The sequence below is a fragment of the Lonchura striata genome, chromosome 1 (genome assembly GCF_046129695.1).
Source record: "Lonchura striata isolate bLonStr1 chromosome 1, bLonStr1.mat, whole genome shotgun sequence".
In the NCBI taxonomy this organism is placed as follows: Eukaryota; Metazoa; Chordata; class Aves; order Passeriformes; family Estrildidae; genus Lonchura; species Lonchura striata.
This window is the reverse complement of record NC_134603.1, coordinates 5,992,824-6,008,312: the sequence shown is the minus strand read 5'-3', so window position 1 is coordinate 6,008,312 and position 15,489 is coordinate 5,992,824. Positions and strand designations below refer to the sequence as shown.

At 40.4% G+C, this 15,489-nt stretch overlaps 1 protein-coding gene across 1 annotated transcript in view; it reads right to left on the bottom strand.

The window, feature by feature from the left end:
* The window catches only part of COL22A1 (collagen type XXII alpha 1 chain), a 219,088-nt gene that overhangs the window by 129,993 nt on the left and 73,606 nt on the right, over window positions 1–15,489 (bottom strand). The window contains exons 5-6 of the mRNA XM_021532468.2: window positions 8,454–8,565; window positions 1,523–1,646 (exon numbers count right to left, since the gene is read on the bottom strand). Coding sequence (XP_021388143.2) covers window positions 1,523–1,646; window positions 8,454–8,565 — 236 coding nt within the window. The remainder of the gene's footprint in view (window positions 1–1,522; window positions 1,647–8,453; window positions 8,566–15,489) is intronic.

The window sequence follows — 15,489 nt, the reverse complement described above, 5'->3', positions numbered from 1 at the left end:
TGAAACCAGTCTGCTGAGCTGTGGCACTGCCCACACTTTATTTCAGGTGCTTCAAACAGAAAACTACACCCCATCCTCTGTACTGCAAGCTACAGAGCAGGCAAAAATAGGTTTTTGAAGACGTGCAACTTTGAGTTAATTTACAAATCGGCATCTTCTTTTACCAAAATCAGGCAATTACCAGCAAGCAGCCGGGAATGGAGCAGGCAGAGCCAAGCTGCAGAGCAGGGAGGAGTTTGGGCCACCTCGGCACTGAGCTGTGAGTGATGTGAGGAGCCCAGGGCAGGCTGACTCCTCACTTGACCCAACTTCTCTGTGCAGCTGAGCACTGTGCTGTCTGGGAATGCCAGTTTGGATCAATGTTGGCTCAGGAGCATCTGTGAGCTGTGCAGGTCTGCAAGGGAGCAGCCAAACCATGACCAGCTCCACATGAAATGAGGCTCATGGGGCTCTAAGGCACTTCTGGCACCATAAGTTAAGGCACTTTTGAAATTATTACTGGAAATATTGAGTGTTTTTCTCTCTTCATAACTAAGCAGTTCAAGTTTTCAACTTCCTGCAAGAAATACTGAATGATAGACAAATTCTCACTCTGCAGCAACTAGGAATGCATGTGGCACAGTTAATCACATTTCATTTAACAATGCTGCAGCTGATAATAGCTTTCATATAAACCTTTTAGCACTGTCTCAAACCCAGTTATCCAGTTCTCCTAACTGTACCTATGCTTCACTGAGAGTTCCCAAAATCCTTTTAAATACCAGTCCCAAAGCAATACTGAATTACACAGCTGCGAGCCCATGCTGACAGCCCACTTTAGAGTCCTGGGTAATGCCATCACCACTATTTTTGGTGATAAGCATAAAAATGTACAGCCCCTCCAAATCACTCCCTCCTGAAGCACCCTCGAAAACCTAAACTCTACCAAGCTGCTAAGAACATGTTGTGTAGGGACAGACAGTTCTTTACTACATGCTTATAGTATTTTTTTCTGAGAACCTGAGAGTACTTGAGAAAAATCATTAGATCAAATTGTTCAGCAGCCAGGACTCAGGGTTTTGGAACTAGAACAGATGTCACACCCACACCCAGAGCAGGAACCCATAATGAATTTACAAGTCACCTAGAAGGCTGTGCAAAACCTGACATAACTCACTGCTCTGTAGTACATCCATGTGACAACCTTTTTCCAAAAAGGCAAAATATTTTCCCTAAGCAGAACTATCTGAACAAAACAACTGAAAACTCGACAGTAGTTTCAAGAGCAAGGATGGTATTTTTTTGTCCCCCTTTCCAGCTAACACATTCATTGCATCCTAATAAGAACCAAGGTATATATACAAACATTTATTTGGGTTTCGAATTAAATATAAAGTATTTGCAGCAAAATCCACTGAAAAAGTAACAGGATTTTTACCAGTTCACAAGAAAAAGGAGTGGGAGGTTAAGGCAAGAAAACTGGCTCATGGCAAAAAAAAAAAAAAAAAAGTCTGTTCCTGCTGGCTGTAAAAGAGCCTCTTACCTGTGGTATGCCATACTTGTCAATAATCTGCCAGATATACCAGTCTTCCTTCCTGGAAGCCTTCCGGAATTTGAAGGTAGTTACAAAGGCATATTCATCAGGCAGGCCTTGTGGAAATACATCCCTGGTACAGAGAGGGGAAAGAAAGCAATGTATCAGGCTTAGTGAAAAGCAAAACTTCTAAACCTCTCTCCATGTCCCAGCAATGATATTTCTAAAAATATCATTATAGTTCCTAAAAATCTGCTTTATTTGGAAGCCTGAAGAGAGATGAACATGAGCTTGTGCCCTCCAGGTTCTGTCTTTATGGAGCCCTTTCAGCATTCCAATAGTGAACCTCTCAAATTGGCTAAAATATAATGGAAATCTGTAATTGAGCATCCATCATGTTAAAAAGGTTGTTTTTCACTTCATGATCCTGTTCATGAAACCTGTAAATAATTTGGTTCTGTTCTATATGCATTGGACCCTGTGACATCTGGGAATGGCCAGGAACACCTAAAACCCTCTAAATGTACCAAATTATAGCAACAAATATTATAATGTCTGCCCCGAAACAGGCACTACAGCTCATGTTTTTCCAAGAAGATGTTCCTTAGCTGGCAGCCCCGGATAACAGAAGGTTCTCAAATCAAACATTGCAGACATATCAGGCAGAGATTTACTCAGTGTGACACTACAACCCCTGCATGTAAGCAAACACATGAAGTAACCAAAAATCTGTTTTTCTCTACTCCATCATAAAACCTGTCATAGCATGGGAATGCAGGTTGGCACAGAAGGGATAACTAATCCAGTATCATATTTTTTTTTTGTTACTAGCCATTGCTGGATGCCTAGGAGTAAGAATGAACAGAAAAAAAAACCCATCTCTCTCATACCCCAGATCTTTGGAATCCAGATGTCTAATTCAGAGAAAAATGCAATTTCTATATCAATAGCTTTTTATGAATTTATCTCATATAGACTTCTGCATCCTCCGCTTGAACTTATGTTGAACTCAGGTAAATTTATGACATTCACATCCCTTGACAAGGAATCACCCAGAGATGCCCATTGCATAATGAGCCTCCTCATCTTTGTTTAGGACCTAACTCAGTTCTTATCAGGGACAATACAATGAACCTGTTCTTTTTCTGTCTTTTATGCCATCCATGAATTTTTCAAACTTTGCTTCTAATGCCTCTAAGACATCTCTTTTCCCACCTGAAGAGTCACAGTTAACATTGTTCTTCATGCCCAAGCCAACCTGCTCCTATGATCATTTCCAAATAAAGCCTTCATAAATATCATGTCTTTGCTTCAGGACATCTGAGCAGTCAAGCATAAGCACTCTATACAAAACAAAACCTAATGGCAGCAATTAATGAAGAACAAACTATGAAACGTGGTCCTAATGAATAGTTAGCATAATCTATCACTATGCAAAAACTGGCACAGTCCAAGGCACATAAAACTAGAAGCCTTTAATTGTATTAAAAGCAAAAAGTCCTCTAAATTTCCAGAATACGGTTTTGCAGTTGCAGCAAAGGTTGAGATCCAGTCTTTCCTAATGCCAAAATATTTGATCATATTTTAATCTGTGCTTTGAATCTCCTATCTTTTCAGCCAAGTTATGAATTAAGAAGACTCTGTTTTCATCCACTAATGTGACTTTTGATGTATAAAGTGCCCCTGCAGGATGTGCACCATTATAGAGTTGGTTTTCCCTCTGGGGAGACAGAGACTCTCTAAATTGTTCCAACAAAAAAGAAACTGAACCAGGCTCCCACTAGCTCCCTTAAGAAATCCTTCCTTTAGGAGGGCACAAGGCTGTCTCACTTCTTGGTACTAGATTTTTTAACCAGGGAGGTCTCAGTTGCCTGGAAGTTAGCAAATCTACAAGAAGGGCCAGAAGAGGCACCTGGAAGTGAACAGATGTAGGATCTGGAATGAAGGTTGCCTTAAACTAGATATTAGGAAAAAATTCCTTACTGTAAATGTGGTCAAGCATTGGAACAGTCTACCCAGAGAAGAGGAGGATTCACCATCCTTGGAAACATTCATAGAAAAGTGTGGATGTAGCACTTGGGGACATGGTTTAATGGTGAACATGGAAGTGTAGCACAACAGTTGGACTCAGTGATATTACAGGGCTTTTCCAGACAACAGTTTTATGGTTCTGGACATCTGTGAGCTGGGAACAGGAGTATCATTATGCAAGCTTAATTTCAAAAAGGGTTTTTAGATGTTTAAAATACCCACAGAAATAACTGGGAGTCAGGTACCTAAACATCCCAGTGAGTCTGGCCACACCTCATCACACAAGGCTGACAAACAGCCCATCAGGTAGATTTAAACTGACAGAAAACCATAATGACCCACTACCTGCCATCCTCAACTCATTTTTAAAGCTGCCAAGGAACCAGCTGCAAGTTCCCAACACAGAAAGTTTTAATGCCAAAAGCAAATATGAAGGCACTCTCGTTGCTTTGAAGATGCGATAAAAGCTGTTTCTGAAGTCATTGGTCCCTGTATCTTTTACAGAGCTGCATTGCTACATAAATAACAAAAACTTTGCTTAGCAGTTTTAACTTATTTCTTCACTTAAAAATTATCTACATCTAGAAGTTCAGCTTTACTTGGGGATCCAAGAGCAGGAGTTGCTGTCCCCAGAAATGTTTTATGTTCTTCTTTCACACAAGGCTGAATTGAACTGATGATCAATATTGTGGAACTTTGCTGGATGCCTGGTACCTACAGGGAGCATTCTGCCAGCTCCTTGGTCTATAATTCTGACAACAGGATAGATTGCAAAAAAGGCCCTTATAAAACTCCAAGACAAAAGAATCCCCCAGTGCTGCAGGTTAGTCTAAGAGTCAATTTACTCAACTACAAGGTCAGGTGAATCACAACTTTTACAAGAAAAAAAAAATTAGTAAGAAGGAAGAAAACTCTTTTAACCATTGCTGGTTTTCAATATATAGCAACCTTCTCACATGTTTTAATTTGCAATAAGAGCTTTCATCTGTGAAAATAAGCATGAGATCCTACATCTATAATAACATTATGAAAAAAATTATATTATCAGTTCTCATTTCAGACACTGAATGCAATAACATTTAATAGACTTTTTACATTTGGTGAGGTAGAGTGTAGTTAATGTACTTGAGCAATTTGATCAATTTTACAACAGGTAAGCCTGCTAATATCAAATGTAACCCATAATATCTGCAAAACCAAGTTGGAGGAAGCCAGTTCACTTAAACATGCTTCACATCACCAGAAGCTCTTAGAATGACAACAGGAAAAAAAAAAAAAAAAAAAAAAAAAAAGGAAAAGGGAATGGAAAATGAAAAGGCTATAGAAGTATACATCCTTGGCATCTTTTTTACTTCTACTTCAGAAACCTCAGTGATGGAATAGATACATCCTCTCTAGGTAATTTCTTCCTGTCCTTCTCTGTCCTACATGCTGTAAAAAAAGAAGTAATCTGTCCTAAATCTCACTTGCTGTCATTTAATTTTCCCAAAACAACCTTTTTCCATAAGAAGCCATGTGAACAACTTGTTCTCCTCTGCTTGCTGCAGTCTTTTCTGTGTTTCTCAGTTCTCCCTACAGTCCTTTACTCTCTACAAGACCAAAAAAGTCTTCAGTCATTCCACCTCCATCATGTTTTATCTTCTTTACTTTGTTCGAAATAGGAGACACTGAGGGACCTCTTGAGATCATCTCATCTAAAAAAAGATTTCTCTTGTGTTTAGATTTCATTGATTAAAATTTTTCCCATTCCTTCTTGTCCTGTCAATGAACATGACTAAGAAGATTCTGACTCTGTCTTCTTGGCTTCCTCCCCATCAGATATTTATACATATGGGTAAGATCCTCCCTCACTGAGTCTTCCCCTCTCTAAGCTGATAAAGATTTTTCTTTCTGCTCTTCTTAATATCAAATATTTGCTTGGGAAAAGTAAGAAAAAAGGAAGCTTTCAGCAGGTTCCATGTTCAGTGTGGGAGTTCTTGGTAGCTTTTTGTACAATTCCTTCTCTTGGAAGGGGACAAATGATGAGAACAGGGCAGGAAGGAACTCGTGGAGAAACCTAAGGCAGGTGACTGAAGTCAAAGCTGACATCAGGAGACACAGAAAAACACACCAAGATATCATGCCCTAAACAACCCAAGACTCTGTATTGGTACAGCACTGTGCCAATATAAAGAGCAAATAGATCATGAACAGAAGCTTGGCCAAGCATCAGGTAATTCTGTGAGGTGGTAGCCAAGATCATGGTCAAGTCAGGCAGAACCAGACCAGGCAAGAGAAAGCTGAGGATGAACATGGCCATCAGGAAGACTCTGGAGTCACAACTAGAAAATACAGAAAAAAAATGTGAGCCGAAATCTTGGCATTAGGCAGGACACTAGTAATGAGAAACAAGCCTGAGCATCCAAAACCAGAAGTCTGCAGCAGAGTTTTGGCCAGAAGATCCACTGAGGAGCCATGAACAAGCAGTAGGACAGCCCCAGTTACATGAGGAGTGGGAAAAAACACCAGGCCAGATTTGGGGGCCAGTCCTCAGACAGCTGCAGAGCCCTGTGAGTCCCTCAGTGATCAGATCCTTGGCTGAAGCCAAGCTCTGGCTGCTGGGTTTGTCTGCTCACAGATGATGTCTTACCACAAAGAGGAGGAAAGTACATAGTTGTAGGTTAGAGATCAGAAGATGAGTAGGCACATTTCCCAGACAGCTAATCTGGCACTTTGTAAAAGCACTATTGTTGGTATAAAGCAATACAAATCCTTTAAGCAGATAATAAAGTGAATCACATATATTACCCAGTCAATGATTTTGTATCTAATTATGAGATGCTGCTATCAGTTGCTAAACCTTGCTGGAGGTTATCTGTGAGCCACGACAGATGTTTTTGTTTGGTTTATTATTCCAGTTATTGGTTTTGTGCAGACTTTACAAGATTTCATTTTCTGTGAGCAATGACCCTATATGCAGCATTTCAGAGTCCTGGCATACAAATGCTAAAATGAAACAAATATGCAAACACCTTCCATGGTGTTATATACATTTGGGTTCATTCCCAAACCATAGGAATGTGAAAGTTAAAATACAAAAGGTTGAAAATGTGGAAGTCCTCCTCAAATTCCATGTTTCAGAATCATCATAAACGAATTTTCTTCATTTCAATCTAGAGATTAGGGATGTTTTACTTCTAATTGTCCTGGGTGATAAAATATTCTGCTGATTTTAAGGGCAGCAGCAACAACAAATAAATGGGTGTAATCTGAGCAGATGGAAAGCCGTCATAGCTGGTTGGTCTGGCTTCACTCCCTCAGTCTTCCTGAGAAATCAACAACAGAAACAGCAACAACAAAGTTCTTCAACCCTTACTTTGAAAAAGGAATTCAAATGGACAACTCTCTGTAATCTGTGCTAACTTTCTCCAGTGGTTAATTAGATTCATCCTTAAAAGCATGCCTTTCCTCCCTGCTGGCTTTTGATGTCAAGCAGCCACTGCCTTTCAGCCTACCATGACCCTAATTCAAAGACCCTTTACCAATCTTTGATTTCCCAGAGGTTCCTATGGAGAATGATCCCTTCAGTTGTTGGATGTTTCTTAATTTTACCTGTCTACACTGCAGTTCCTGGATTTCTCACCATTACATTTGCTTCACAGATCTTCAAACTGTCATTCACTCCATTTCTACCTACTGAATTATGGAAAATAAGGCTGGACACAGCAGCAGTGGTTACTGAGCTGTGTGATATGAAGATTATCAGCCCATACTTGACAGTTCTTGTTTATACTCCAAGAATTGCTCCATGTTTCATAATATCACCCAGAACCCGGAGATCACAGTGAGACAAATGAAATAGGTTTCTCACCATCCAAGTGAAATAGGTTTATGGTTTATTCTCATCCACATTCAGACCAGTTATACATATACCAAACCTAAGATGTCTTTGGCTGGCTGCATTGAATCAGATCACTGATCATGACTCTATTTACACTTACACTTTATATAAATTATGGACTCTATAGAAAACAGTTTTCATCTCAATATATCATATTTTTATTTTTTAAATTGTATTAACATGGAGAAAAAGGGGGAGGGAAGAAGAGCACATCAATCCTGTTGGTTCCAGGATGAACAAACAATATTGTGAAATCAAGCAAATGTAATTCATAGGATAATCTCAAAAAGGCAGTGAGCTGAGAAAAAGAGCTAAAAACAGAATAAAAATAACAGCCCTCATCCATAAGAAAGAAAAGAAGTATTATTGATTTTTTTTAAAGCTGAAGTTCAAACGAGCACTGAGAAATTTACTGCAAAAATGTTAATGATGACAATTCAATCTATGGCTCATAGTTACTCAGTGAAATTATGCACTCACTCTTTTCAAGGCTAATGCTAGCAGGGCTCAAGTGACAACCCAAAGAAACATTTGTGATAAACTGTGACACAACTGGCAGCCTTATGTCCTAAAAGACTCTGAGGGCTGACTCCATATTGACACAGGATTAAAAACTGCTCATTCTTCTACAAGGCCAGAATCCATATTTGCTAACTGGTCACAGCATCTACCAGCAAGTGGTCTCTTGTGTTTAGCAAATTTCTATCTCAATGGGAGTGAGATATTCAATATTCCCTTCAGAAGATATTTATGTAACCCTAAGTTCTTTTGTGAATGTCTTGATACTGCTCCTTAGAACCACTGAGCTACACCAAAGACAACTTATATTCTGCCAGGATGGAGCCTGTAGTTACTGCTGAGACTCCTGACCACGTTGTGCATATTCTGTGCCAGCTGAACTGAAACAGCTGCTCAGAGCAGAAATTCACCTGTAGGTGCCTGTTAACTACTACAAAGTTAACCTAGAGGAACCAAATAATGTAAGGCAGAGGTTCAGACGGAAATCAAGTGAAAACCCGGAGTACTCACTCAGTCTTCTGAACAACAGGAAAGCTTCCAAGCCGTACATAGGCACTCTGAATCCCATCTTCTTTCATTCCAAAAATCTGCTTCACGCTGAATGAATCCATCAGGTCAAATCCTATCCGTTACAGGAATATAAATAAAAGACATTAATCAATCCTGTGCGTTACAGAAATATAAATAAGATACATTAATCAGTGTGGGTTAGTCCCAGTAGTGGGACATGCCTCCCATTGTACTTACATGGATCTCTTAGCCTACAAACAGCACTTCAGAAATGAGTCTTGTTCTTGTTGGGAAAAGCCAAACACAATTCTGATATAATCTAATCCTCTCGGCCCAAAAATGCAAAACCAAGCTTAAATTCAACCTGTCACTTCTCTGGCCAACCTGGCCTAGTGTCTTTCCACCCTCATTGTAAAAATGTAATTATTTATCTCCAGTCTAAAGCTACCCTCTTTCAATTTTAAACTGTTGCCCCTTGTCCTCTCACTATGGGCCTTGATAAAAGGTCTCTTTTTTTCTTGCAAGACACTTTCATATATTGAAAGGACATAAGAAAGTCCCCCTGGAGCCTTTGCTTCTCCAGGCTGAACATCCCCAACTTTCTCCAAATTTCTTCACAGCAGAAGTGTTCCAGCCCTCTCATCTTTTTCATGGACCTCCACTTGACCACATACCCTTTTCATATCATTTTAATACAACTTAGTCCAATCAATTTACCATTTATCAGGAGCTATTAATCTTGGTGGAAGACAGTTGCCTAAAGCTTCTGACTTTGTTTTAACAAGGTATTTTTAGCTCAATCTTAAGCTAAAGATTTAGTTTGATTTTAAACTTAAAGCTTAACCCACAAGTGATTCTACGCAGCTCCAGAACAACATTGTCCCAGCCACAAGGAACACAGAATTTTGTGACATGAAGTCCCAAGTGCTAAACCCTGAGAGGGACAGTGGGGGTACAATGGTGCCACAAATGCATCCAGTTCCTGGAGGTGCAGAGCTGTGTGGATGCAAACATCCTGCTTTTAGCTCCAAACTTGCTCCACAGGGTGCAAATCCAAACTATCAGCCACTCCCAGAACCAAACACACTGTGGAGTTAGAGGCAAAGGCACTGTAAAAGGCAGGTTGTGAGCAACTGAGCAGAGAATATATGTTTCAGTTTTATTCATGCTATTCCAACATTATCTCCCCCTCACACATGCACAATTAAACACATTAACTTCTGGTTTTGTAATTCCAGCACACAAACCTGGTGACATAAGTGTTGCTTATTTGCATAAATTGCTTTTAAACTATGGCAGTCCTTTAAACTTTTTTCAGTTATTGAGCTCTTAAAACTTTTCTAGGAAAGATAAACATTTTTATGTGATTAAATTAAGACTGAAGACTCTTGGGTTTCTTCGTTGTCCTCCTCAACCTTTCAGGCTGAAAGGCACTGCAGAGCTTGAAAACAGCTTCAACAGGAAAAGGCACCAACCTAATGATATTATTTTTCACATTTATATGAATAAATAGTTGCAAAAACCTGTGTGGACCAGTACTAGGCAAACCAAAACAGCAAACAGCAAGTAAAATGTAAAGCTTCCATAATTTTCTGGACTTTTTTCTGAAAAAATTACTTCTTCTGAGGAAATATAATCTTAATTGTTTGCAAAGACAGAAATGGCTGTCTGGTGCCAAGTCGAGCCCTTTAGTACTACAGTAACTTTCCTGGCTGTCGACAGCTTTTCTTTTTTGTCCACTATATTTTCAGCTATTACTGGGCATTTGGGAAAGCAAATAAAGCAGTTAAAGTGCTCCAGGGCCTCATGGCTGCACCTCATAATCACCTCTGCAGCAACTCCAGTGATACACCCCTCTGACACACTGCAGTCAGCCACGATTGCAGCTGTAAATCAGGGTAAACAGACCCCACCAGAACATGAGAGCTCCCTCCCGGCTGTCACAAACAACTCCATGACTTGTCCCTGCAGCTCATTCCACCAGCAGAACATATCCCTCATCCACAGCAGCTGAGGGAGCCACGGAGTGCTGCTGGCAGGAGAACCGCTCTGCTGGGCAAGGAACTTGTTAACCATCCCCAGGAGAGCAGCTGTGGGTGGAGAAGGCTGAAATGCTGCCCAGGTGACATCCTTGTGTCCAGTCACCAGAGGCTCCAAGCTGTGAAATCCTGATCACTTCACGGGGCTTGTAAAGCTCCCTTGCTAAAAATGCACAAGTGCAAGATACGGGGACAAGAAGTTCCTGCCAAATTTTCCCATCATTAGCTCAGAACCAAGGCTGCTCTGTTATCTCTGACAACTCAAACAAACATTCACATCATGAGCAGCTCTGAAGCTGTGCACACTGGCATGCTTTTCCAGTAGAAACAAGCATCAGATTCGATCCATCTCTTTTTCCTGAATTTCCTATCAAAATGCATTTTAAAAAGCCTAAATAACACCATGAAACAAAAACACAGCCATCAAAACTACTTTGCAAGCAGAATTTGGTGTAATGAAAATAAGTCCTGCTCTTACAACATAATGCCATTTACATTTAGGATTGGATAAAGCATGAAAGTAAATCATAATAGGATTTTATTTTATTCAGACTATGGATTGGCAAATTAAAAATTGCTTTCTCTATTTTTAATTAATTGATGAATGAGGATGGCTTTTTGAAAGATTAAATGTAGAACCAGGGAAACGTTAAGTCCTCAGGTGTGTCAGAGGCCATACTCAAAAGCAAAGGTTTTTTTACATTAATCACACTATTAACTTATTCTGTGCCAAATTTAAATATTGCCAAGCTGGTGAGATAACTTCCACTCTTGGATACTCTATTCACAACCAAAGCCCTTAAAGGTAAGGAACACTTTTTATTGAAAGATTTCGATAAAATTACAAAAAAAATTGTCAACAGATCACACACTAAAAAATTAAGAACTCTGCCAAGAATGAGATGCATCTTACCTAATTTTAGCTATCTGAAAAGGAGACATATGATGGATGCAGGTTTCCTCAGTTTCCTTGTGAGTCAGCAGAGAAATTTAACAGTCATTAAGACAGCTCATCTTGAACACAGGCTGAACCCCTACCTGGAATGTCTCTTTCAGCAAAAAGAGAGCTCATACAGACAGAAATTTTACTGAAGTTGTCTAAAATATATTCTACTTACAGGGAATACTATCCATTTTGTGCAGCAAGTGAAGCAGAGGTGAAGAGGACGAAAATGTTAACAAATCCCATATAACTTATATTCACATTGCTTTATTTGCCATCAGAATTGCATAAAGGTTGCAGATTTTTAAATTCAGCTTGATTAACCAGCTATGATTTTCAAATTCTCTTCTGAAGAGCAAAGAAAGAAACAAACCTAAAATATTATTATTTGAGCTGAGAAGGTGGTCAAGGCAGACAACCCAAGGGGAACACACAAAGAAACACACACACCTTGGCAAACCTCCAAATGAATTTGTGAATTAAGGGAACCTCTATGATTGTTTCAGCTGAAAGACAAGCAAATATATTATTATTACCATCACTATTACAACTACTAGTAGTGTTACTACTGTTAGTACTAATATGAGTACTATTATTACTGTTATTTTGTTTACTTTGTGTGCCTGGAAGCCCTTTGCATGGATTATGTTCCCTTGACTATAGGAAAGGAACTGGGATTGTGAGTGAGACAGCATGGAAGTTTGGGGTTTTTTTTTTTTAGCCTTGAATTATAATATAATGTAAAAAATAAGCAATGCTGTGATAATTTCTGCAACACCTGACCAGGACATTTCACCTGGCAGTGTTTATTCACTAACACTGAGCAGTAAAAACTGTTCCATGAGATCTTTCCCCAAAGAGTTAAATGTGTCACACAGCAATTCTGTGCTGGAGTTACAGCAGAAATAGTCTATTTGGTTTTCCCATCACCAAGGAAGCACCATATTTTCAGTAGCATATGGAAAATGAGATGCCACATGTAACTTCCCAGTCTTCTCTACAAGTGAATGAGAAAGAACAGACCTGCCTAAATTAGCAAAGGCAAAGATGCTGTTACCTCTTGCACCATGCCCAAGCACAGGGTGAAAGATAGGATTTTCCTGTTCTCAGCTGCTTTGATTTAAAAGATGGCTTTTTGTATAGCAGGGCAGGTGTGGTTTCCCAAATGGCTCATAAACTGCTTAATCAGTAATGCCATAAACATGACATGTAATAAGATGCTCTTTGATCTTCAGCCTCTTACTTCATTAGAGCTTCTAAAACAATATGTGGCCACTGAAACCCTCTAACATGATTACATCTCCTGAAAGCCAGCAGACCCTAGTCCATATTAAAATTAAAATAGTCAGCTGAAAGAGAAGCTCAGATTTGTAACAGCATACTTGGCTTGAAAAGTAATTTCTTATGCACTGCTCTGCTGATCAAATCAGCCGAATGTCTCACTGCTTGAGAGTTATAACCCCCTTACAGGAAGCAGCCTGTTTTCCAGAATCAGAAAGCACACCCAGATATTTCTGTTGCAGGGAGAAGATGGCAAAACTTGGCACTGGACAATTTATACATCATCTAACTGCAACATGCAGCCATATTCTCTTTTACAGGACAAACGTCCACAGTGCACCCAGCACCTTTAAAGCATGGCCAAAGGATGACCCAAAGCTCTGTGCTCATTCTGTGATCCTACAATGTTTGTTTCAAGATTTTTATCTGAAGATCCAATTAAAGGCACCATGATTAGTTGCTCTGAATATGGGCTGTATTTCTGCCTGGCTCCATTAGGAATCTTATATGGGCAGCATGGTGGAAGTTGTTGTGCATGTTGAGATATTCCTGACTCTCTTGTCTTCAGGGCAAAAAACCCACCAAAAAAAAAAAAAATCAGAAAAAGAGAGCAAAAATGGAATTTTTAAGAGCCAGCAAACACAGCAGTGAGCACATTTGGAAAGGCTTCTCAAAGCAGGACAGAGTCATTGACTTCTTGTTTTGCCCAAAACAGCTTTCTGAAAAAAGTCTCTTGCTCTGTGTTCCCAAGGATCCCAAGATAACACCCACAGGGGGAACAACTGAGCTACTTCTAATTGTGAAAGTTTTTGGTGAGACAACAACCTGGAGAGGAATGTGGAAAGTGGTTGAGAAATGGATCAGGAAAGGCACTGGGCATCACAGCCTTGAGTGTGGTGTCTGGAATTTATTTACTACACTGGATTGCCAGCCACAAGCACTAATATCAAACAAAGCAGCTTTCGCAGGAAATGCTCCATCCTCTGCTGTTCTTGAAACTCCCAGCTGAATTATCATCCTTGTCAATGCACTGATGAAGTGTCACCAATGGCCACGATCAGGGGAGTTGTCATCACCTGCGCTTCACTGACACTTCTGGAATCTGCACAGCCTGTGATAAAATAGCTCATGCTGCTTTTACTGGAGGATGGTCAATGGCACCGAACTTTATTCAGTGTATGAATTCCTGTGAAAAACAGTAACACCTGGGAGGTGTTTTTCAGCAAATACATGAACTTGTCCAACATCTCTGCACTCTTGAAAGTTGAGTTTTCAAGATTTCCTGTGCCCACAGGGAAGAGCCTGTATGCCCTCAGTGAACCTTTTAACTACTCCAGTGTAGTCTGCAATGTTATTGCCAATGTAAGGAGCCCTCGTTTTTGTTACCTTAGTTAATTTCTGTGCTAATGTATAACCTAAAAAAAAAGAGGAAAAAATAAGCTGTCATGACATAAAATAAGGTTAGATGGTATGTTTAATGTGATAGGTCTAGTAATCAGTTATGTCAAGGTAGAGTGTAGGTGAGATTTTTTTTTTTTTTTTTCTCCTGTAGCTAAACATTTGGCATCCTTGTCTTCCACAGTGCTCTGTGCTGAAAGCAGCTATTTCTGGACAGCCCAGATGTGATTCAATTCAGGGCTGGAGTAGAAGAGTCTGAATCCCAAAGGAAAGGCCATTTGCTTTATTCAGCATGTCTTGCTGTTATTGTTACAGTAGCCATTATCTGCTATAGTACTTTTGCTGTTCCTGACATTTCTTCCTCCACAGGAAAAGAAAACCTGACAAGAGCTGAGTGAGTACCAGATTTTAGGCACATTTTTAAGATTTCACTGAAGTGTTCATCTCAAAAGATCTTCAACCACATCTAATCTAATCCTACTTCCTTCCTGCTTGAAGGCATTTCCCCCTGTCTGATTGCCACAAGCATTTTTAAATGTCTCTCTCCAGCTTTCTTCTCAGCCCTCTTTAAGTACTGAAGGTTGTAAGGCCCTGTCCCTTCTCCTGGTTGAGCATCCCCAGACCTCTCAGCCTGTCTTCACAGCAGAGAGGTTCCAGCCCTCTGCGCATCTTTGTGGCATCCTCTGGACTTTCTCCAACAGTTCCAAATCCTCCTTATGTTTGGTACCCCAGAGCTGGATGCAGCACTCCAGATGAGGTCTCACGAGGACAGAATCGAGGAGCAAAATCCCCTCCTTAACGTCTGCCCAGAGGGCTCTGGATGCAGCCCAGGACATGACTGGCCTTTTGGGCTGCAGGAGCTCATGGCCAAGACGTGTTGAGCTTCTCATCCACCAGCACCCCCAAGTCCTTCTCCTAAAGGGCTGCAATCAATACATTCTCTGCCTGGACTTGGTCTTGAGATTGCCCTGATTCACACACAGGAACTTGTACTTGGTTGAACTTCACGAAGTTCAGCCCCACCTCTCCAGCCTCTCCAGGTCCCTCTGGATGCTATCCCTTCCTTCCAGTGTGTGTCTGCACTCACTGCTTGGTGTGCTCAGCAAACAAAGCTGAGGGTGCCTCAATCCCACTGTCAACATCACTAAAAAAATGTCAAACATTGTCAGCCCCAATGCCAACCCCAAGGAATGCCAGTCACCACTGGTTTCCACCTGGGCATCGAGCCATTGACCACGACAGTTTGAACGCCAGCCCATCCAATTCCATCTGTCCAATCCATGTCTCTCCAACTTAGAGACACACATGCCATGCAGCACAGTGTCAAATGCATTGCACAAGAGCAGGAGCACCAGTCTTGCAGCTCATGCTGCTT